This window comes from Orbicella faveolata, unplaced genomic scaffold, assembly GCF_042242905.1.
Source record: "Orbicella faveolata isolate gen_17 unplaced genomic scaffold, um_ofav_v1 contig_3, whole genome shotgun sequence".
In the NCBI taxonomy this organism is placed as follows: Eukaryota; Metazoa; Cnidaria; class Anthozoa; order Scleractinia; family Merulinidae; genus Orbicella; species Orbicella faveolata.
Genome location: NW_028301558.1, coordinates 18,340,001 through 18,364,557, shown reverse-complemented (window position 1 = coordinate 18,364,557; position 24,557 = coordinate 18,340,001). Strand labels below are relative to the sequence as shown.

General features: G+C 39.4%; 2 protein-coding genes across 3 annotated transcripts in view; one reads left to right on the top strand and one right to left on the bottom strand.

The window, feature by feature from the left end:
• Positions 1-578: 578 nt before the first annotated feature.
• On the top strand, positions 579-3,238 carry LOC110057481 (vesicular inhibitory amino acid transporter-like). Its single transcript, XM_020764073.2, has one exon. The coding sequence runs from the start codon at positions 1,107-1,109 to the stop codon at positions 2,460-2,462; it is 1,356 nt and encodes a 451-aa protein (XP_020619732.1). The 5' UTR covers positions 579-1,106; the 3' UTR covers positions 2,463-3,238.
• A 1,809-nt stretch (positions 3,239-5,047) lies between these two features.
• The window catches only part of LOC110057464 (organic cation transporter protein-like), a 19,523-nt gene continuing 13 nt past the window's right edge, over positions 5,048-24,557 (bottom strand). The window contains exons 1-17 of one of the 2 annotated variants that reach the window (XM_020764050.2): positions 24,488-24,557; positions 22,941-23,164; positions 22,488-22,564; positions 19,196-19,415; positions 18,212-18,410; positions 17,720-17,965; positions 16,656-16,790; positions 15,633-15,727; positions 14,983-15,091; positions 13,688-14,030; positions 13,281-13,340; positions 12,142-12,170; positions 9,355-9,427; positions 8,421-8,561; positions 7,744-7,839; positions 7,583-7,656; positions 5,048-6,655 (exon numbers count right to left, since the gene is read on the bottom strand). The exon at positions 24,488-24,557 is cut by the window's right edge and continues 13 nt beyond it. In XM_020764050.2, coding sequence (XP_020619709.2) covers positions 6,520-6,655; positions 7,583-7,656; positions 7,744-7,839; positions 8,421-8,561; positions 9,355-9,427; positions 12,142-12,170; positions 13,281-13,340; positions 13,688-14,030; positions 14,983-15,091; positions 15,633-15,727; positions 16,656-16,790; positions 17,720-17,965; positions 18,212-18,410; positions 19,196-19,415; positions 22,488-22,564; positions 22,941-23,112 — 2,205 coding nt within the window. In that variant the 5' untranslated portion in view covers positions 23,113-23,164; positions 24,488-24,557 and the 3' untranslated portion in view covers positions 5,048-6,519. Of the gene's footprint in view, positions 6,656-7,582; positions 7,657-7,743; positions 7,840-8,420; positions 8,562-9,354; positions 9,428-12,141; positions 12,171-13,280; positions 13,341-13,687; positions 14,031-14,982; positions 15,092-15,632; positions 15,728-16,655; positions 16,791-17,719; positions 17,966-18,211; positions 18,411-19,195; positions 19,416-22,487; positions 22,565-22,940; positions 24,463-24,487 lie in introns of those variants that run through there. The other variant, XM_089297994.1, reaches the window with a different exon arrangement.

Below are 24,557 nucleotides of genomic sequence, written 5' to 3'. Positions count from 1 at the left end.
TTTCACCATTAATATACTTTGCCTTTATATTGCTTTGATAATTGTAAGTATTGTACTATGTTTGCATTTGTTTATTTGTTTACCTCAGCCTTTATTTATTCGAGTTTAGTTTCTGGTCTTTCTTGCGATAATTATGTATTTTTGGCATGCAATTATTTCAGTTGAATCTCGACACAACACAATCTACGTTTAAAGATTTGTGTATCCCCCTCTGGCACTTGATGGATTAACTGGATTATTTTTATCTTTTAATTTTTGCCTGACTCCGAAACATTAGAAGGTGTACCCAAAATTCCTACTATCACAGTTTTTCTCAATTCTGGTTTGATTGGAATGAAAAACATACTTCCCTGCTAAAAACACAATTTGAAAATATTTACCAGTCTTATCTCGAATCACTACGTGAATTCAAAACCGTAAAATCATTATAACCCTTAATTATATCCCAAGGCAAGTCGCAGAAAGAAGTCGATTGAAAGATTTTTCGCGAATTTTCCACAGAATCAATCTTTCAACAATAAAAGCTCTTAACAGCCAAATTTAACAAAAAGATTAGCTTTGATTTGTTTCATGAATAATGCTCTTTAGGAGGAAGTTATGAATAAATAATTGCTTTACCGCCATAGTCGTTTGAGGCAAGGAAATTGGTTTTAAACAATTGCAAAGATTTGGATATTTCTTGCACCTGTGGGGTCAACCTGGTTAATGTATGCGTAAAAAAGCTTGGAAAAATATTTAATGTTTGAATGATAAATACTAGCTTCTGTGATTTCGGGAAGTAAATTCTACAATCACTTTTTCCATTAGTTTGCGTAAAGGTTTTTAAATTTGTCCTCAGAGACTTTTTTGGAAGTTGTCAAACGGTAGAATCTTCATGCGATCTCTCTTCTGAAGAATTGTTGATACAATGGACAAGAACTTTTAAATAACCCTTTTCTAGATTATTAGATTTATTCATAGGGGAGTTGCGTGGGCTTCCAAGGCGACGGGAGACAAAACAGCAGTTACCGGCAAAGAGTTTTTCATCCACCATGCTGGCAAAGGACGGATTAAAGCGTAAGTGAGGGTAAGCCCGCCTAAAGCCAAGAATCTCAGAGACAACAGCTATGAAGTCGATTTTGCAACAGCACATTTACGGCGCTTACAAATTTCTCCGAAATGTCTCAGATGACGAAAGTGACCAAGAGGAAGAAGAGCGAGATAAAGAAAATAATCATGCCATCTCGTCGATAGAGGATGACAAAAACAAGACAACTAACTTACAAACTTTTTGGAACATATTCAACGCTAACCAAGGGGTAGCCATTTTGGCCATGCCATATGTTGTGAAGAGCGGAGGATATGCAACCCTCTTCAGTATTGTTGCTTTGGCTTTCATCTCCAATTTCACCAACAAGATTCTTGTGCAGTGCCTGTACGAGTACTCGCCGGAACAAACCGCTTTCCGAGTCCGAAATAGTTACGTGGAAATTGGAGAGGCATTCTCGCCGAAGATCGGTCGACACCTGGTGAACGCGGCGCAGATTTTCGAGCAGCTCTCGTACTGCACTCTTCTGTTGATCCTGTGTGGCTCCATTCTCGCTTCCACCTTCCCATTCGTTTCGCTTTATCAAAGCCATTGGACGGCGCTAGGAGCCATGTTGCTCCTGCCAAATATCTTTCTGAAATCTCTCAGTGAAGTGTCATGGGTGAGTTTTCTCACAGTGATGATTGGCGAAATCATTTACCTGACCGTGACCATGTACGGCGTGTTTCATCACGAGCGCTGGAATTTCGCATCCATGCCGGACTTCAAACTGAAGAGTTTCGGAGCAGCTGTCGGAATCATCGTGGTCAGCTACTCTTCACAGCCTTACATGCCGGCGATCGAAGGCAGCATGAAGGAACCCCAAAAGTTCGGTAATGTCATGAGTGTCACTTACATGGCAGTCACCTTTGTCAAAGTCGCCTTTGGCCTCATTGGGTACCTCACCTTCACCGAAGACACAGATCAGGTCATTACTAATAATCTACCGGACGGGGGCCTCCACATGTGTGTCAACCTCCTAGTCTTACTGCTAGCCGCTACATCATACACTATACCAGTGTACACCGTGTTCGATATTCTAGAAAACATCGATTTTCCTTGCTGCAAGGTAGACAATCCAAGTGCAACCAAAGACAAAATTTCATACGCCCAAGCGCTCGCCGCGCGCTTGTGTATAGTTTCGTTCACTTTATTCATTGGAGTTTTAGTTCCTCATTTTGGGTTGTACATGGCTCTAGTCGGCAGTTTTACGGGGATGTGTTTGGCCTTTATTTTTCCGGCTATTTTTCACATGAAGATCTGTTACGATAGGTTGCAATGGTATGATTTTGTCATCGATAGTGGGGTCGCATTGTTCGGTCTCGTGGGAGCAATAATAGGCTGTCATTTTTCTGTTTTAGCCCTCATAGCCGAGTATCAAAAACACGAACTTTGAGGACACACAGCCATCCAAATATTTATCCTAATCTCCTCTTTACTTCAAATTTTTCGAACAAGCTCATTTCATAATTGATGAAATTTTATTTTGCATCTGTTTGACTTGCACTTAATTTTTTTTTAAAGTCGCCGCAAGATCTCGCGGTTCTTTGGGGTGGAAAAAAAGATATTATAACCAAAATTGATTTTTTTTTTTTGTGGAATTCAGAAACATTTTCAGATCAAAACAAACTATTTTTACAACTACAGACTCACTGACCGCAAATACGTAAAACCTTCTTGAACTTACCAAATTGTTATAAATAATTTAGCTGGGGATTAATATGCCTCTGTTGATGGCAGTTTTTAGCTCAAAACATATTTTTCGCGACATTGTTTGCTCGAAGGCAGTTGATACAACAAATTATTTTTATCCACGTCGACGATAAATGTGTTGTCAAGTTGTTCAAATGTAGTCTCTCGCATATCTAAAAATTGTCTTCCCAGACACACTTTACGTCATTTTTTTTCAAATTAATATGCAGTCAAGCCTTCTTTTAAAGTTATCTTTAATCTTATCATGTGGCTTTTATTGTTGTTGACATTGTTTGTTATATAATGAACATAATACGAAATGGGAAAAATCAATCTGAGTCATCTGCTGGGAGAAATTCATCTGTATAATTTATCTAAGAGTGTAGTTTATATTTGTTGTATATTATAAGGCAAATTATACATAAGGAAAATAATATGTAACCTGGGAACGTTAAATAAAGGAAGATATATCGTTTCAAACATCTGTTAATGTCTCTGTAGAATTAAACGTGAAAGAGATAGTTTCAATTGAACTTATTCCGAAGTTTAGTTGTAAATATGGAAATATCGACTAAGATTTGTTCCGTTGATTTTTAGTCATTATTGAACCCAAACAAAGTCGAGTTCCAATAACGAGCAAACAAACGAGGTCAATAAGATTCTCATTTCATATCAGTTTCTAACCGACAAAAAGCCTACTAAAAGATGGCCAGAGCGCGCGAGCGGTCAGCAGCTGTTCAAAGGACTGTCAGTTAACACTGTCCGCTGGATAAGTCAGTATACAGTAGGGGCGCTTATTTCAAATTTAGGAGAAGACGGGGGGCGCTTATTCGAGGCGTGGCGCCTAATCGAGTGGGGGCGCTTATTTTATTTTGCCAAATGGTGGCCTGACATGATAATTTTTTTAATACCTCATCTGCGCGTAAACAACAGCATAAGCTGTTTATCGACATAAAAAGCTGACGATAAAGTTTAAATCGCCGCACCGTTAGCACGTAATTTTTTTCAAGATTAACGTGTTCACAAACTGAAATATTGTTCAAATCTAATACTACACGACGAAAACTATACATACTTTGTTGTCTCATTACTCGTCTACAACATGGGGGGAAGAGAGGGGGCGTTTATTCGAGGGGGACACTTATTTTTGAATTTTGGCCGACAGGAGGGGCGCTTATTCGAAGGGGGCGCTTATTCGAGCGGGGGGGGGGGGGGGGTGAGGGGGCGCTAATTCGAGGATTTACTGTATAGCAAAACTTACTATGCTATCCAGTGATATCCACCGTTTGAACAAGGTTGAAAGTGGATAAAAGGATAAAAGGATAAAAATGGGAGCCAGCCACTCGATTAAAAAATCTTATCATATGACTGACTCTGCCAACGGATAAGAGGAATCAAATCGTGCTCTGTGATTGGCTACCCGAGCGGGAAGGATGGGAATTACTTGTTTCTTCCAGCATTAAGAAAATGGCATCCTGCATGTATGCCATATGATAAATCCTTAATTGACCTAGCTTGTTGATCATGATGGCTAGATCTTGGCCTGCGTCTTGATTCATAAACACGCCAAAAGAGTTTGCCAGTATCCAGCCATGTTGACTTAACATGCCTTGGTCAATAAATTTTGACATATACTGCGCGTTCAGTTCATTTGTTCCGCTCGCAGAGCAGACGTTGATGGTTTGACGCAATTGCGGTAAAAGTTAAAGAAACCTCAAATCCACTATCAAGATATTTAAATAAAAAAGTAGTTGTTATCAGAAGTAGAGACTAAAACGGCACAAGGAAATACTCTTTGTCAATCGCTTTATGCACCATCTCCATTCTCAAGTTATTTCAAGACACTAGTTTTATCTAGTGAATTTACCTTCTTCTTTCAACGTATTTTGTTTTTAAGATCTAAGTTGTTTAATTGCGTACAAGAAAACTACGAACAGCGCAATGCTGGTAACTAACAACGTAGGTTCGTGTTCAATGTTTGCGGAATTGTACATTCTATTAAAAATTGGAGAGGAGTCTCTGGCCGACTCATTTCTAAAACTGACGAACGAAGACACAACTTAACAAGCAAACAAACAAACTTTCTGATGATCAAGTGAGGCGACAAGCAGACAACAAGTACAGAAATTAAAGACGACACCCTCCCTCCTCCCCCACCCCAAAAACAACAACCATACCAAGATAATACAGCAAAAAGCAATTTAAGACAAACAAGCAAAATAATGCAAGGTTTTGTTATCAAATAGGCGCCCGAACATTCTGGAGCCCCGATCGAAATCAAGCAGAGAATCAAGAACTATGTTTATTGTCTATTGCAAACACTCTGTATTGCACAATATGATATATTAAGTTTAAGTATAAATCTACTAGCGTTCTATCACGAATCACGTTAATTCTCTGATTGGCTACGCTACTCACTATCTGTTCTGTTGTAGATAGTGAGTAGCGTAGCAGTGTACCCTTGTTAACAAAAAGACGGCCGCTTCTTGGTGTTTTCGAAGTGTCTGCGAAGAGGATTTAGATAAAGTTTTGAACGACTAGTAGATTTAGATTTAGATTATTAGATTATTCGATTATTCAATTAGATTATTCAATTAGATTATCCAATTAGATTATTCGCTCTCAATTTCTGAGCGTAATGGTTGACTCGGGCTGCGCCCTCGTCAACTATCACGCGATAGAAATCTCCAGCTCATAAGCTAATTGTTTAATAGCAAGAGGAGATAATGGGTGAGAGAGATAATCCCCTACAAAGACCTTCTTTCCAAGAGAATCCCTCTTAAGGCAGGGTCAAAAAATAACCAACGCTATGACACGAGTTTTACTTAGGGACGGACCATTGTTTGTTTGAAGGGGCGGGGGTGGGCAATTTCCAAAAAATTAATTCCTGCACAGCAAAACCTGTTAACAAAAAATCGTGCAAGGGCAGCCATGGGAAAAAAAAATCGAGCAAGTGCTATTTACTATCATTAATGCACAAGCTATCGCCCACCAAAGCAAATCCTGCAGAACCTAAAGTTGAGTCAAAAATTTCATGTCCCAGAAAATGGCCCATCCCACCTCCTCAAAATATAATGATCCGCCTCTTACGTGGACGGCTCAAACGGATTTACACGCATCTTCAACCACGCAACGCGCGTGGTAACATTATCAGCGATAGAACTGAACACCATATCTAAAAATAACTTGAGAAGGAATGCCTGTATGAGAGTTAAGTCTCTGACTCTTTATCTTCTCTTGGGCATTTGTAGACGCTTGCTTCATTTAATTTTCTCTTCAGTTCATTAGAAATCAAGGAAACAATGATAAGAGAGTACTTTGTCTCTATTCAGTGTATAATCCAGCACCTCTTTTGTCTGCCATATCAAAATATTAGTTCCTCTTTTATCATCTCTACACACTATAATTTAATAGCTTCTATAATAGATATCTTCTTCCAGCTGCTGTTCAGTTATTTACAATTTCTTGGTATAATAAATATGTTACATGTATGAATTAATTAGTAAAACTTATGTATTTTAAACTTTGTATTGGTATGTTAAAATTATTCATTTACTAATTTCGTAAATTAATCAATCGATAATTTCCTATGTCCAATAAGGTAAAAAAAAAAATTCTGTTATTTACAATTATTATTCCAACGATAGAGAAAATTTCTGAAATATCTTATTTTACAATCTAATCGTTCAATCTTCACAGATACCGGCATTGTGACAGGCACATCTGTGACTGTGACGTGACATAAGTCTGTCACGTAACACCTAAGCAAACGTCCACACTTCCACACCGACACAAAAGAAGTCCTCTGAGGACGAGAGCATCTCGCTGTTGTAAGTCTCACACGCAGTGCTCCTGCCGCGATAAAGGTCATTGTCCAACCAAAGTCCAAATGTCCCCCTGTAAATTGTTAACATGAAAAACTGAACAATCTGTATGTCCTCCTCAGAATGTGAAAATACCAAATCAAACTTATTTCATCTAATTAATGAAAGTGGACTCACTACACTCGGGTAGGTTGATTTTGTACGCTTAGATATCCTCAAACGTAGAGGTAGACAGCCGTTTCCCTGGGGGACTAACATATGAAAAGTTCGGGAGAATCTGAATTGTATCCCTAAATGAGACCAATCCGGGCGCGTCGCTAGCTTTATTTGACCCCTAAAAGATACCACGGAAGCGACAGCGGTATTTTTATCATTTCTTTGAGTGCACCCTTAGAAATACTTTGATAGCTGAAAATGGTGGCCTTCGCCGTCAGCCCAACGGTGCATCGTTAAAATCCCATACAAGCGCGCGCACGATTATTTGTTAATTTTGAAAAATATTGTTCAAAGTAATACGTAATTTGGACAGTACCGTAGGAAAACATAATTAATAATTAAGTATAAGAGTACTACATCCATGTCAAATTTGGAAATAATTTGATTCTAAAAATTCCTCTGTTGGCCAAATTGGACTCGGTCTACGGCCTCGTCCAATTATGGTGGTCCTAATTTGTTTCATCCATTAGGTTAAGCATTAAGTCCTGTTTAATACATACACTTATAGGGGCAGTACTCCCTGGGTTTTCACGGGCAGTAGATGTACCAAAATAATGACACATGTATTTCCAAGTTAGAAAAGTCATAGCCTGTTCCAAGCTCTCGGTCAATGAGGACGATCGAAAAAGCGGACGGGCGACTAGCGGGGTCTAGATCTGGTAGAGAAAAGGGGAATTCTCTACCAGTCCCCGCTCGTCGGTTGCCCGCTTTTTTCGATCGTCATCATTGAGCGAGAGCCTGGAACAGGCTAGAAAAGTCATCTTTAGTCTATATAAGTACTTACTCGCTACATCCGAACGCTAGGCCTGACGTATCTCCTGTCATGTAGTAGGCATTTTTTCCACTGCATGGATAGATCTAAGTACGGCAAACCAAGACGCTAAATCAACTTCACTGAATTTTGTCGCACTGCACGGTCGAAAAAGGGAATAATTTTTAATATACCTTGTATTTCGGTCTACAAGCGAAGAAGAATGACTTTCCAGCGCCAAGGAAATTAGAGTCCATCCTCGGTGCCATTGGAGCGAACACACCAAATACCTGCAAAAAATAAGTTGTTACAGGAGCTCAGTCAGGGTATTTTCAGTTATTTTGGCCACATAAAAAGAACTACCTTTAAATGGGAGGAAACATGAAAATAATAGTTTAAGATAGAAATGCACCAAGGAGAAAGTTTGGTCCGAGAAAAATGGGAAAGTTTTAACTGGTTAGGGTCCAAATTTTACAATACAGAACACCAGGATAGACGGCGGACGAAACCGTTTCGTTGAATTGCCTTTTTAAAACACTGCACAAAAAAGGGTTTGTTGTTAAGAAGAAATCTTTTTTCCTTCAAATCTTCGGGCAATTTGAGTTAAATTTTCACGAAACCCAATACGGACTTCGCGCTAGTTCAATAACATATTCAGCAGGCCAATCCTTCCAACAATTCCAAATTTTTTAACTTTCCCGAAACTCATTTGCATTTTACTGGTTAATTTTTGCCAGGAATCCTTTTGGCCTAGACTATATTTTCACGATTTTTCTGACAGAGGAATGTTTTGTAAATTACTAACTCCACATTACATATCAGTGGATTCATTGACTATCGCAGGGTGTAATGGCCTTTCACTGATACTCACGAATCCCTTGTCATCCTTCACTACCAACAGAACCGGAGTGTCGACTTCTCGGAGCCGATAATAGAGTGTCTTGAGACTCATACCATGTTGAAATGTACTATAGGCTAATACCCAGGTGCATGATGGGACATGATCGGATAGCTGAAAAATCAAACAGTAAAATAAAACCGGGTGAGATATAAATAAATTGAAATATTTAGAGACGACGCCACATCAGCCTGGTCGAATTGGCATTTGGAGATGTTGGGCCGAGTTTGTGAAGGGAGGAAAACCAGAGAACCCGGAGAAAAACCCTCGAAGCAAATACGATAGCAAACAACAAACTCAACCCACATATGGCCCGGGCCGGAATCGAACTCGGGCCACATTGGTGGGAGGCCAGCGCTCTCACCACTACGTCATCCTTGCTCCTCGAGTATTTGAGTACGTAATCTGTGAACAAGTTTCTTGGCAAGTAACACGGTGATTAGAGACCCAATACAATCCAATTAAAAGCACAACAAACACATTAAACTTAGAGAGGAGCAAAGGAATTTTCTTGAGCTGTGTCGGGGCTAAAATGGTTTCAGTGCCTTCCGGTGGAAAAGAAAAGACATTTCTTAATATATTCAACGATGAGAAATAAATTCAGCCTGCTACTTCATCGATGGGAGGGGCGGTCGTCTCCGGATCGAGCGGTCCGGGTTCGAGCCCTGACCGGGGACATTGCGTTCTGTTCTTGGGCAAGACACTTTACTCTCACACTGCCTTTCTCCACCCAGGTGTATAAATGGGTATCGGCGAACTTAATGCTGGGGGTAACCCCCTCGATGGACTAGTATCCCATCCAGTGGGGAGCAGAAATACTCCTAGCCGTTTCATGCCACGTAAACCGGGATAAGCTCCAGCCTGATGGGCCACTTGGCTCGTATACAGACTTTACCTTTTACCTTACCTTATCAATGTCTTCTTCTGAAAGAAGGTGGGATTCTTCATTGAGAGATTGATACGCAGCATACGAAATAGACCTACCAAACAACAGAGGAATAATACAATAAGAAAAATAAATCAAAGTGGCTGTGAGCCACTGAACTTGGAAAATAAATTATGAAAGGGTGTTATGAGGCATTGCTCATTAAGGAACTACTCGAGATGTGAGGGCAGCCTAGTTTTCGAACAAGCCCATAAAGCTTTTTTTCCATTCAGAGGTGTGTTGTGATATTTGCAAAATGAAAACGTTCAACGTTAAGAAACTGTTTGTTACTCAGGCCTGCCTACACGTTTTACATTACATGCATCTGTACATGTCTTCCTTGTGCTGTAGTCAGAAACGGCAAGATCATTTTGTTTGGTCTAAAGTGAGTTATAGACTGAGCGAAACACTTGAGCCTGTGGTACGTAAATAAAAGATTAATACTTTCGCCCTTTGGCAGCTTACGTTCGTATACAAGTAGCGCAGAGAGATAAGCGCTGGCTCGCCATGCGAGACATTGGGAGATCGAATCCCATTGATAACTATGAATTACTTTTCCTTTTCTTCATTATTTTTTTCTTTTTCTGTTAGGAAACTATTTACCGAAAGGTAGCGTTTGTCTTTCCGTTTCTTGTGTTACATGTAAAAAATTCGTCTGGAGCCTTTATTATTCGTTTATATCGATTGCTTTCGAACTCACAATATCACGTAAGTTTGCGAAGGAAAAACCAGGAAGACTTTCCCCGAATGGAATCGCCAAGGAAGAACCATAAGTATTTTCCTTACGATGAAGAATCGTTATACCTTCTACCTAACTAACTTGACACGCTTCAAGCGACTGTAAAACGGCCTTAGACGGCTGATGTTCGAAACCCGGGGGGGGGGGGGGGGAGAGACTCCTATATGAAAAGGTCGGGGGTACTCGTCGTCTCGGGTACAAATCAATGATTCTGGTGTCACTTAGGGTGTTGATGACGAAACGTCACCACTTTCTGCTGTCAAAGTATCCGTTAGGGTGCACTCAAATAAATAATAATAAAAGAAACGTTCTGATTTAATTTCTGTTTTCAGGCTTGATTTCCGCTGATCTCTCGAGTACGCGAGTCGGGTCTACAAGTGCGCGCGGGATCCTTTCTTGAACAGTGGCTAGTGCTCGAACCTATTTCGTTTTAACTGGTATCTTTTAGGGGTCTAATGAAGTTCAAGCAACGTCCACATTAGTCTCCATTAGGAATTAAATTCAAATTTTCCGACGAGCATCTCTTGCCTTTTCATATGGGAGTTTACCCCCGGGTTTCCAATTGTCTAACGGGACCTGAAGGAGTGAAGGATTGATCGAGTGAAATCGTTCCACCACTACAACTTGGAAAATAATAAATATTTTCCAAGTTAGAAACCGCTTGTGAGAAAAACGCTAGCCGCTAACCAAGTTGAAATATTTTTTACATAGGAATGATGGGCTCCTGTTTTTACATGTATCTTCTCCATGGGCATAGTGGTGATGAGATTTTACCTGTGACGGACGAAGCTTAACCTCGTCCTACGAACCTCATGTTACTACAATCACTTGGTCAGTCATTCACTTTTTTTTACTAAACTCTCTAACGCAACCACTTACAATTAACAGGACCACAATAAAAAACAAACAAAGAAAGAAACAAAGCGCAAAAAGGTGGTCTTATTAATTGGTCCAAAGTACGATCGATTTTCTTATTTATTTGTATTTTTCTTTTTTATGGGAGGAAATGTCAGACAGAAACTACAATTGAAAATTGTACGTAACTTCCTCATATCAAAGTTGGATTGCATTATGATGCAAAAAAGAAAAGAAGACCGCCAAAAGTGTTAATTATTGAGCATTTTATGTCATCCTAGTGCCGGAAATTATTTGGCATTTCTTCGTAGCGTCGTTTACCTTAAAAGAAGAAATGTAATAAATGAGTCCAATATAATTTATTTCGCGGAGTCTTAACGTAGCAATCTATATCTCACTGTCATCTCCCGTGCTCCCCGGCACTTCCAACCTCACCCCCCACCTCCACTCGAAAAATAAAATCAAAAAATTTATCGGACACAATGTGTACCGCATTTTCTGGTTATTATCTCGCTAAGCTGAACTCCCAAAAAGCTCCCTTCAACATGGCAACTAACATTTCCTTCCACTTTGAGCCCGTTTCAATTTTTTGGTAGGGCATGCGCACAAAACGAAAGACATGGACTAGGTTACGCTTTTTGGAATTTTTCACGTCCTCCGGGTTCTCTTTCACCTTTGAGTCATGCGCGCGAGCGGCGAGGAGCAAAGCGATCCGGCGGGAAGGAGTCTGGTGAAGAGGCGTCAAGAAAGTGAGCTCACTTTCTCGTCTCGCGGCTTCGCCGCTCGTTTTCGCGCTCGCGGCCACGCCGCGCGCGCTTGTGCTCCAACGTGAGCCTCCTCGCAGGTTATCTTTTACCTTCAAATAGCCTCTCTGCTCATAAGAAAAGTTTCCATTCCGACTTCCAAGAAAGCGAGCATTTTTAAGAAAAAGTGTCACAGGTGGGGAAGGTCATATTTGTCGTCTTCGGAGGATATATACCAAGGTTTATAATCTGTATGTCTGGGCCAATTTAACCTGTCGTGTTCGTACAAGAGATTAAGGCACTCTATCAACGAAGTAGCAAGACCGCGCTGGAGAAGGTGATTACGTCACACGTGGTACAAGACGTCTCAGAGTGCCTTTAAGCGCTTGAAAGTTTAAGGATTGAAATATGTTATTTTTCGGTTTAACTGACCTTTGTTTGGCATCTTCGTAACTGAGAATCTGTCGATAAATGTAAAAGAAACGTTTTTAACAAGGCCTGGGTCAAAGGCATTTACAAGTAAAAATAATTTATTAGTTACATTTCTGAAGGCATAAATGGCAATAGAACCAAATTTAGCACACAGTGAGGTTTTAACGTCATAAATATTTTAAAGTAGAATTGTTGCTTCTGACAGGTCACGTGACATGCCACGAGATGTTAAGCGGAAAATAGCTATTATTTGAGGAATTGGTGGCGGGTTTTATTACTATCATCCATCAAACACGCGTTTTAGATGCAGGTCAACTGTGTCCATCCTCTCACGTTTGGAATGAACGCCCCTCTTTTCGCATCGAAAACGCTCAGTTATTGATCAATAGAATGAAAATTCGCCACCAATTCGTCGATTTACCAAATTGTATCAAAATGATCACGAGACAGGTCACGTGATCAAAATAATATGTTAAGGCAGGGCAGGAAGCCGTGTTTTATAATCAGGGAAAATTCCAGCCTGGTAAAAAGCAAATATAGCAAGAAATATAGCTGCCCAACCATAATTCTAAATTGCATTCCTGACCCAGGCCTTAAACAGCATGTTGAGTTTTTCGCCTAGTAAAAATGTAGTAACGATACCAAGTTGTTCCTTATGGGAACACTTAGACGTCTAGTTTTCAGAACTGAGGAGACAACTGGAAACTGCCACAGACGTGATCAATTTTAACGAGGGAAAAAATTGGAAGTTTAGAGAGGCGCTAGACACCAAAGGCGGGAATTAAATGGAAGTTGTGGTAAACGCGGTATATTACTGGGGCAAACCACAGCATGGAAGCTCTGGCCAATGTGACAGAAAACACAGGGTGGAAAAAGCCAGCGGGACATCGCTTTTCAAAGCTTATAATTGTCTGGTATCTTGCATGGCGCGGGGTCGCAGAACTAATGCCACTGAGTTGCTGGCCAACCGACTGCCCAAACGGACCCTCCAGGCTAGAGAATTCAAAAATATATTGTGCGCATACAAAGCTTGAGTCTAGTGACAGTTAAGCGATTAAAGCTCTTGTGTTTGCTTGGTAAGGCATTCAGGGAAGGAAAATATAAAATAACGGAATGATGTTACAACTTTCTTTCCTTACCTCCCATGGGGACGCGAGAGAAACGCGATCAAACGAAACTTCCCAACTTTTCCGAAGTTCCTGAGAGGAAAGACAACACAAATTCAATTAGTTAGGTTGAGAAAATTTGTAGCTAAATCTGATTATGATCTGTGTAAAGACGTGGTTAGGAACTCAAATATGTGTGCTTGATGGTCTCTTCGTCCGTCCGCTTGTTTAGCTCTGTCTGTCTGACTGTCAACCTGTCCGTCCGTCCCTTCCCCTCGATGTCTTTTTGTCTGTCGGTCCATCCTTATGTCTATCCTTCTAATCTGCTGTCTGTTTGACGTCTGTTTGAATGTCCGTCTGTCTGTCTCTCTTTCTGTCTGTCAGCTTGGTTGCTTGCTTGCATACCTACATAGTTAAATTTTGACTCGTAAAACATGTACCTCGTATTCGTCGCTGCACTCAACATCGTTAATGTTTTCTGCCATTGCAATATTGTTTATTCCGCTTTCGTCATCATCAGTTTTCGTTTGTTTTCGAAAGACTCTTGGACTCCACAAAGCGGCCTGGAAACGCGACATTACGGAATCATCATCAAAAGTTTCTGCGGTCGTGCCTTTGGTTTTAGGAAGAAGACAATGACATAACAGGCCTGTTGTCAAGCAGAAGCATCCCATCACGCCTAGCGGTACTACAGGATGCGTAATATTTTGAAGCATCATGACGAGCGGTGACAATGCCTCTCCTAAATACCCTATACTAATAATCAGTCCAAAGGCGGAGCACCTGTGTCAAAGAAATAAAAGAACGTTTTCAGTCTTGTTCGATAAACTGTTTTGATAGTATGTCCAGTTTTTGGCTCACCGTCGTTACGATGAGAAGGGTAAAGTCCGCTTCAAATTATCTTTTTATTTAATTAATATTCACCCTGTAATTATACAGACCACCTTGGTATTTAGCAGTTAATCGGTTATTCGTCTGTCAAGGTCCCGGAAATTGAAAACCTTGATGACGACGCTTCTATCAATCAGTCAATCAATCGATCGATCGATCAATCAATCCATCAATTAATCAAATCAGTCAAACAGTCAATAAATGATAAATTAATTGGATTAATAGGAATTTTCAGTGGCACATCCCACGAACAGGCTCCTCCTCCACTGTCTCCAGATCGAATTGGAATTTTGGTTTTTGTGGAGAAAAACCATAGAACCCGGATAAAATTCCCCGGAGCAAGGACGAGAAGCGACAATATACTCAACCCACTCAAGTTATGGCGCCGGGTCCAGGATTCGAACACGGGCCACATTGGTGGGAGGCGAGAACTCTCACCTCTGCGCCACCCTACTCCCTCACGATACGGGGAAAAAAACAAAGACTAAGTCAACAGGTTGTCTGATATTTGTCCGGGGACATGATCTGGCCCGTTTCTCGAAAGTCCCGGAAACTTTTCGGGCCCGCAAAGCCATTTTTAGTTAATCTTTATCTAAAAACAGAGAGGTGTTAACGCCTGAACCTCTGTTGATATTAAGAATATGTGAATAAAACAGCTCTGAGATTTTGCTACGGCTTTCCGGGTGCGAAAACATTTCGGGACCTTCGAGAAATGGGCCCTGCTTCGAGAAGCCAACAGTTTTCCGAGAGGGAAGCTTGAGGAAAACAGCTAGCTTCGAGACAGATTATGTCCGCGGACAAATATAAGATAACAATATAATCCAATGAATTATAAATATTTTACCTGACAATCGTTGGAAAGAGTTCAATGGTATATAAAATAAGTGACGCTTGGGAAGCCTGGATGCAGACACGACCAGTTAATTGAATCACTACTACCACCGCAGCACGCTCTGAAGACAAAGAGATTAAAAATAATAAAACTTCTATTCAAAGTCACTTTGAATTAGTAATAATGCTCCTCGATATACTGAGCCTGGTTTGTCTTGCGATTCACAATACCTTATCTACATGTTACAGGGACCGCGGAGACCATTCTAAAGTGGTAGGACTAAAAAATCTGGCCAGTACAAACAAACATTTAGGTCAGTGTTTCGCCATTTATCTTGCATTTGCGCGCTATCTGGAACCCTAGAAAATAAATCCCGGCAATAAAAACGGTAGGGCTGTAACCCTACCAGCTCCTCCCCCTCCGCGTTCCCTGTGTCATTAAACCCATCAGTACCCAACGATTGTAGCCTGACACTGACAAATGAATAATTAACTTAGGAAGATATGAATGTGGGCATCAAATATTTTTAACAAAAAAGAATACGGCATGAAGCGATATTCCAATGAGTTCTAACAGCCACCTTAATTTCAAAAACGGTAAGTAGCCGTTGTAAAAGCTTAACCTTCCGCCCAGCTATTTTTACGCAAACCGTCCTCAAATACCTGCTATTATAAATCCATTAGAGGAGACTGAGAATATCAAACAGAAAGCGCCTGCGAACATCATGGAGATGACAGTGCTGACTCGGCGCCCGGTCCTGGAAAAGAAAATGTCTTTATAAAAATAAAAACATCTACAGCTAAGCTATTCATTCCTAATAAACAATTTTAAATATTGATAAGTTAACAAAGATGGTGAATTTTAAGCTCGGTAATGAAATGTGAAGGTGAATTAATCAACATGACACGAGCGTGGGACCAAGAAAAATTCTGAGTCCCAGACAGGAGTCGAACCCATGACCACCGGGCGGGCGCTCTATCCATGATTTCTCGTAGCTCAGTGCATAGAGCGCCCGCCCGGTGTTCGGGAGGTCATGGGTTCGATTCCTGTCGGGGACTCAGAATTTTTCTTGGTCCCACGCTCGTGTCATGTTGATTAATTCACCTTCACATTTCATTACCGAGCTTAAAATTCACCATCTTTGTTAACTTACCACTACTCACGATGACTTCGATAGTGTTGATCCTAGCAGTATGCAGGACACCTGTCATATATGAACCCAGTTAAATGACCTTGCTCTCCATGAGTTCTCGTAGCTCAGTGGATAGAGCGCCCGCCCGGTGTTCGGGAGGTCATGGGTTCGATTCCTGTCGGGGACTCAGAATTTTTCTTTGTCCCACGCTCGTGTCATGTTGATTAATTCACCTTCACAATTTGAAATATTTTCGTTTGAAAGTGAGAAAAACCTCTCAAATACTCCATTCACTCATTCATTTGTTCATTGAGTTGCAGTTTGGACCAAGACACTAAACGGAGGTACACGTACTTTACTGATCAAAAAACATTGGTTAATCAATAACAGTGCACCCCAGTGCCCTTTGAGGTACATCAATGCTGCTCGCTCATAAACTTAAGGAAAGAAGCAGTTTCTTTACCAAATGTCACGTGGCCTCAATGTAGCCAAGGCGACCACGCACTGCTATAGGAAAATGTCAAGTATACAACAATGCGACTTATGCACCTACCACGTGACTAGGAGGAGAAAAAGAGCAAATCCCAGGAGATTAACAAGCTCTCGCACTGCGTAATTTGCGTAGAAATCCTCTAGTAGCTGAATGGAACTTGCGTTTAGTCCGTTATACAACAATCCTGCAGCAAACCTGTAAATATTTCAACAATCTGAGTCAGTAAAGGAATCCACTTGCAGCTCCAAATTTCGTTCTGCTGTTCTTGTTAAGTAGTCGTGATTTAGAGAAATGTTCGCCTCCCCTGAACAGTATTCTCCAACGAAGCCACAGATAATTTACCCTTTGAAAGTCTTATTCACAATCACGATCTACTAGTTCTCACAACAACCTTATTCTCGTTTTTGACAATGCTCCTTTAAAAAAAAAAAAAAAAAAAAAAAACCACCGCATCGGGTTAGATTACACAAGTATTAATTTAAAGATAAACAAGAGTGGTGGTACATAATTGTCTCGCTTTATCACTAAATTTATCTCCGGACATATCTGCGGAAGTCGCTAGTGGACTAATGAAAAACTTTTGCAGTAACCGATAACAACAGCGGCTAATTCCTCTCATCGTTCACTCAATAGTTGTCACTTAACTCTTAGCAGTACAAAGTTTACCGACAGTCACTGTTATAAGCGTCGTTGTCATCTCATCATGTTTCATCGCAGTTGTAAAGGTCGTAAGTCGTCACCATCATTATGTTAATCAATCATCATCATCGTCGTCATCGTCATCGTCATCGTCATCGTCATCACTATCATGTTCATCATCAACGTCATCGTCTTCATCACTACCATCCCCAACATTACCTTCGTTATCGTCGCCATTATCATCATTGTCATCGTCATCGTAATCATCACCGTCATTGATCGATCCCATCGAGGATGAGAAATGAATAATGAATTTCTTTTGTTTTATTTCGCTAAGCCTTGGGACCAAGTTTTAATTTTAATATACTGAAATTGGCCTATTCCGACACCAAAATGAAAATGACATGAAGATTGTACGCTCGACTGTGCTGTTAACACGCTTATGTATGCATGCACATAGTGCAAATGTCTGCTTGCCAACTTACCATGCTAGTCCCAAAACAATGGTTATTTTCCGCTGTTTTTTGCGTCGAAGAAAAGTGAAGCATCTACCTCTAGTTTTCGCCTCTGCGGGGAAATGAAAATGTCCCCACATGGTCAAACAATTTTGGTACTTTGAAGACTGTCTTTGCTCTTCGTTCACTAATCGCTCCAGCAGGCCTTGAGCTTCATTCGTTCCATCTTTGGTAGAAGAATTAAGAAAGGCCCAGCGGGGAGACTCCGGGACAATTCTGAGTTAGGGAAAATTATTGAAGTTAGCAAATTTCTTAAAGCCAGCCGATGGGGCTGGACTTGCCTATTGACTACGGATCGAACGGTCTGGGTTCGAGTCTCTATGCCATTGCGAAAAGCCGTCACAAAGCAGCTCGTCACGCAATCTCTTGATACGGACGTTGCGAGAAAAAAAGCGTGACGTACCCCAAGACGAAGGATGTTGAAGAATCTTCGAAATTTTCGGCATTTGAAAGACGACTTACCTCAATAACAAAATGGCAAGTAACAACGGAAATGTCATGGTCAGCATGAGTGATTCACGATTTTCGATTATATACGCGATCCCAGCCAATGTCACCGAAGCCAGGGTAGAGGAGGTCCAGAGAATTAAAATCATAATCGCGCGGAGATTGGGACTAACATATTCAGCTGCCAGAACAAACATAATTGGAACAACACCACCTAAGGTAAAGAAAAAGAACTTGTAATAACCCATTCACACTAACATGCTAAACGTGTTTAAAAGTGGTTTAACTAAAAAGGGTTACAAATTAGTTGCTCCTACCATGCACACCCCACAACTTAACCAGGTAAAAACCTGTTCGATTAAAATATGTTAGTTCGCAAGGTAAAAGTGGTCTTCTCAAAATAGAAAATGAAACCTGATTTAGTTCAACCAGTTTAGTTGGTGTGAATGGGATATTAATTTCTTTTTAAATAATATTCTCGCGCAGGAACCTCCATTACAAGCTAGTTCCAGTTCAATAGCAAGAATAATGTGGCCTATTGTTTAGTTTTGTATTTTTGTTTCGTTTATTTTGTATTCAAAATGCGCCACTACCAACCATCGCTCACTTACCAACACGTTACCTAGCAACATCCATTTAGAAGGACGGGCGTTGAGTATTCAGAACCACGCGTTTGACAGAGAAAATACGATATTTACAAAGTTAAGCAAAAACTGTTACCCTACTTTTCGTTACTAGATAACAGTTCAAACATTCAGTGTAATCAGATATTCTTGGTACTGCGATCAGATATTTTTGAGCCCTGCAGGTTTTCAATTCGTAATAGGCATAATATTTAATATTCGAGGATGTATATTCCAGAGTCATTTCGCTTCTTTTTAGTCTCAACAGATCACCATTGTTATGAAAAATTTTACAGGGAGAACGGCTAAGCTACCTGGAGCCATCCAGCTCCCAGGCTCTGTAAATACGTAGTTTTCTAGCAATTTTGTCACATACCTATGCCAAAGGCAACAAAACCTCGTAGAACGTTAAAAACCATCCAATTTTGAAACGTAAAACCGCTTGTCAGCCCTCCCAAGAAAACAATAATAAGCGAAGCAAACAGAGCTTTAAGTCTGCCACAGGTATCTGCCACCAGGCCAAGGACCAAGGCCCCAAGTAACGTGCAAAGGTATCGTACCAAGCCAAGAGCAACTTCTTTATTGAATGAAGCAGTCTACAAACAGAAACAAATGTGATATACGGTGTTAGTTTCTAAAGAAACTGTTTACTTGCCTCGGCGGACGCGAGTTCACAAACAGTTACGGCGCTTAATCCCCAGGAGGGGTACTCGAGTGGGGCTTTACTGTGCTGTACGCTTATCAAAACCCTTACCGCCCTATTTAAGACTAAAATCTGTAATTTTCCCTATCCTAGTTATGACCTAACCCCACACTTGACGCCCTATTTATATAAGACCTCTCCCCTCAAGTGATACCCTGTTTAATACCTTTCTCATAACTAGTTCCCTAGTTCAGGCCGATGTTAACATTGCGAGGGCTTTTGTTGATAGTCTTATCGATAATGATAAAAACGTAGCTTCTTCTAAAAAAAAAAACACACCGAATTCAAGACAAGAGTGCAAACACTAAGCCCTGTTTCAGACCAATTTGGCCAAAATCGATACCCAGTTTATGACCAAAACAGCCAAAAAAACCATACCCTTTGGGGCGCATATACTTGTATAGCACATATAAGAGAGCACCCCCCCCCCCCCCCGCGGGGCTTAATCTGACTATATCAACTTGATAAATAGGTAAGAAACAAGTCCATAAGCGCTTGTTGATCGATGTGTGGTAAATGAGCTATCTAGTCTGTTTGCTATTCGTGTTACAATGTTTTCGTTGCAGAAAATTGTTGTGTTCAAAGAAACGAAAACGAGACATAAACACTCCATTGTCTTTGTTCACCAATACATTTTCCTGTATAGCCGTGGCATGCCTTAAAACTGAAAGACATAAATTCATTTATTAAAATTTTCAACCGCAATGCGTTCGTCTTTTCCATTGAGGTATCCTGTTATCTTCGGAGATTTTTCGTCTGAAATTAACGTTTGTGAAAGGCACAAAATATCCACCAGACATTGAAAAACACTTCAGAGAAACCCCCAGGTCAGTTTCTATTACTCTAGTAATTTTGATGCTATCTTGACTAAAACTGCAGTAAACGGGGTAATCATTTCGCCTTTTTGGTAGGTTGGGTGGAAAATATCTTAACGCATTATAAAGAGGAAGGAAAACTTGTCGTACTTTGATTAAGTCTATAGCTTTGTATTTATTTAATGAATAGAATTGTTAAGTTAGTCTGACATTTTTTCCCTATATCTATCTATCTATCTATCTATCTATCTATCTATCTATCTATCTATCTATCTATCTATCTATCTATCTATCTATCTATCTATCTATCTATCTATCTATCTATCTATCTATCTATCTATCTATCTATCTATCTATCTATCTATCTATCTATCTATCTATCTATCTATCTATCTATCTATCTATCTATCTATCTATCTATCTATCTATCTATCTATCTATCTATCTATCTATCTATCTATCTATCTATCTATCTATCTATCTATCTATCTATCTATCTATCTATCTATCTATCTATCTATCTATCTATCTATCTATCTATCTATCTATCTATCTATCTATCTATCTATCTATCTATCTATCTATCTATCTATCTATCTATCTATCTATCTATCTATCTATCTATCTATCTATCTATCTATCTATCTATCTATCTATCTATCTATCTATCTATCTATCTATCTATCTATCTATCTATCTATCTATCTATCTATCTATCTATCTATCTATCTATCTATCTATCTATCTATCTATCTATCTATCTATCTATCTATCTATCTATCTATCTATCTATCTATCTATCTATCTATCTATCTATCTATCTATCTATCTATCTATCTATCTATCTATCTATCTATCTATCTATCTATCTATCTATCTATCTATCTATCTATCTATCTATCTATCTATCTATCTATCTATCTATCTATCTATCTATCTATCTATCTATCTATCTATCTATCTATCTATCTATCTATCTATCTATCTATCTATCTATCTATCTATCTATCTATCTATCTATCTATCTATCTATCTATCTATCTATCTATCTATCTATCTATCTATCTATCTATCTATCTATCTATCTATCTATCTATCTATCTATCTATCTATCTATCTATCTATCTATCTATCTATCTATCTATCTATCTATCTATCTATCTATCTATCTATCTATCTATCTATCTATCTATCTATCTATCTATCTATCTATCTATCTATCTATCTATCTATCTATCTATCTATCTATCTATCTATCTATCTATCTATCTATCTATCTATCTATCTATCTATCTATCTATCTATCTATCTATCTATCTATCTATCTATCTATCTATCTATCTATCTATCTATCTATCTATCTATCTATCTATCTATCTATCTATCTATCTATCTATCTATCTATCTATCTATCTATCTATCTATCTATCTATCTATCTATCTATATATATATATATTAAACGAATTTTACGTTTTTGATGTATTACTTTTCTTCCTAGACAAATGCAGCCTTCGACAGAACCGATTACTTATTTCACCAGTCCGAGTATCCGTCCGTGTAGTCTAGTCTAGTCCAGTCCAGCATTTTCAATTCTACTTAACCCAGTACTGTATTTGCATTTCTGTGGGGGATCAGATGGTGGGCGTCATCACTGAAAGCAATAAATTTACTGTACTGTAGGTTAACCGAAAATAATCTCACATTGTGCGAGTTAACCTTATATTTGTTTGATCAGGGCAACAGATTTGGAGACTAACAGTGTTACCGGAAGTAGAGAAGTCGACGCAATAACCATTGCTGAACTGATCACCTTGGAATTAAATACAACTCTCACCACTTGAAAACCACATTTATCTTGGAAATTTAGATTCAGAAATACTTTTCCTGTCATATTGAAACAGAAACGGCACAGAATTAAACTGGTAGCGCCAAAGATCCGAGGCGGGTAGATTGTAAACAATTAAAACAAAGCCTATTGAAAGACAGCAAAGTGAACATATTTAATTATGCTCACAACCGAAAACAAAGCGAAAGATTCGATCAGCAAAACGAGTTTGATTTGAAAGAAAAGATCGATATTGGGAAACACAAAAATTTTTTCGAAACGATGATCCTTTATTTTACATTTTATTACGCTATAAAGGCTTACCTTGCCGTCGCTTGAAACTCGTCTGGCACTGATATTAGTCGTCAGATCTCCAGAGTCGAAGGTTATAATACAGTTGACTACACAAGAAATAAGCACGAAAACAAGAAAACAAATATTAGAAGTAAATGTTAGAGAATGTTAGAATCAATTCGATTCAAACTGTTTAACTATATTTTTAGCGTACGAACCTTGAGAAAATGGATCACGCATCGAGTATTCAAAACGTGATGTGAAACACGCCATCAAACGCATTCCTTTTACATATCAAAATCAAAATAATCAAATACCTAACTTTATGCTAGATTTTGGTACCAGATTATCCACAGTAAAGCTATGAATATCATGTTATCCCCTTTTGTTTATCAACGACATACGAGAATGATTCCAAACGAAAACTGATCAAGAAGTCAAACGTGCTCGTTAGAAGTTAAAAGGATCGTTTTTTAAACTCACCAGTCTTGTTACAAACACCATTCGCTTCTTCTTCGAGGAGAAATCCGACAATTACCATTTGATATGTAAGAGGAAACATTATTATGGCCAGGAGCGATGTATTTCGGTATAAGATTGATTTCAGCCCCGTAAAAGTTGCGAAGAAGCTGTCGATTGGAGAAGGGCTGGCCATGTTTGTTGCATTAGTCACGCCACGAGCCAAGCTCAACGGGTGCGTTACATAGCTGAAAGAAGGAAATGTAACGCAACAGAAAACTGTGTAATAAGGTTTCGTGTAGTAAATCCCCTCTCTACTTCGGGTGAAAAGAAAAGGCGTAAAGGGATTTATGCTGATGTTGTTCGAAATATGACATACACGAGTTTACTCGGACTGATCATGAAATAGTTCCCGTGCGTTTCATTTCCCCAATTTGCGTGAATATCTCGTGATCTTGATAGGGTAGTGTGTCCGCGAGCAATAACCTGGGGTCTGTTTCTCGAAAGCCCCGGAAACTTTTCGGACCCCGCAAAGCCATTTTTAGTTAATCTGCATCTAAAAACAGAAAGGTGTATACGCCTGAAACGTCTTGTATGAAGGGAATTTCTGGTCATTTTAAGAATATGTAAATAAACAGCCCTGTAAGCATAAGCTTTGAAATTCTGCTATGGCTATCCGGGGTGCGCAAACTTTTCGGGACCTTGGAGAAACGTGCCCCTGGGCCGCGTTGTTCGGAAGCCGGTTAACGCTAGCCCGGGATATATTAAAAGTAGATAGAGGTATAATTTTTTCTTGTATAAAAGTGTTTTTCACTGCTTATGTTTTGTGTAGTTTGAGATTATTCAAACTCAAAATAAAAGGCAGAACAATACATCTAAAATTACAAAATTAGAATCAAAATTTTTGAACTTGTCACTATGGACTATGTTCGCAAGGTGAAATGGTCGGCAATACTGCTAAAAAGAAACAGAATCCGTGAAATTTCCCGACTTCATATTACGCTATTTCGTATAGGGCATGACTCTCCAAACCCTGTCCAACTTGGCCATTTTTCTGAATTAAGATGAACTTTCCAGCCGTGTCAAAGATTTTCGCTTCTACGCTAAGATATAAAGTTGAAAGCTCCGTGACCAAATCCGTACGGTCCGTGACCGGATCTCATGTAAACAGAGACCCCGGCAGACTTGCAGGCTGTGATTTGTTCGGACACATAGACCCCATATCCGGTCATACATCTGGTATTTTATATCCATAATTTCGAATCCAAGGAGTCTCTTTGACCATTAGAAACGGACCAAGTATCAGACGAACGTAGTTAAATCTCGTTGAACAAAGGTGCAAAATCCGTGACAACCCCGATGGACATAATAATACGTGACAGCTGTGGCGACCACATGGATCATGATACGGTACAACCAGTCCAGAGATCTCCGTACGTAAACTTCGATAAGTGAGAGCCAAAATATTGAAATAATAATAATACTAATCGGTGATAATAATTTTTTTGAATAATAACAATAATGATAATAACAATAATAACAATAATAATAAAATTAGACGTACTACATACCTAGTGCTTTGTGCAATGATGATGACTTAGAGCACAATTTTTAACAATGGGCGCGCAAAATTGATAAATT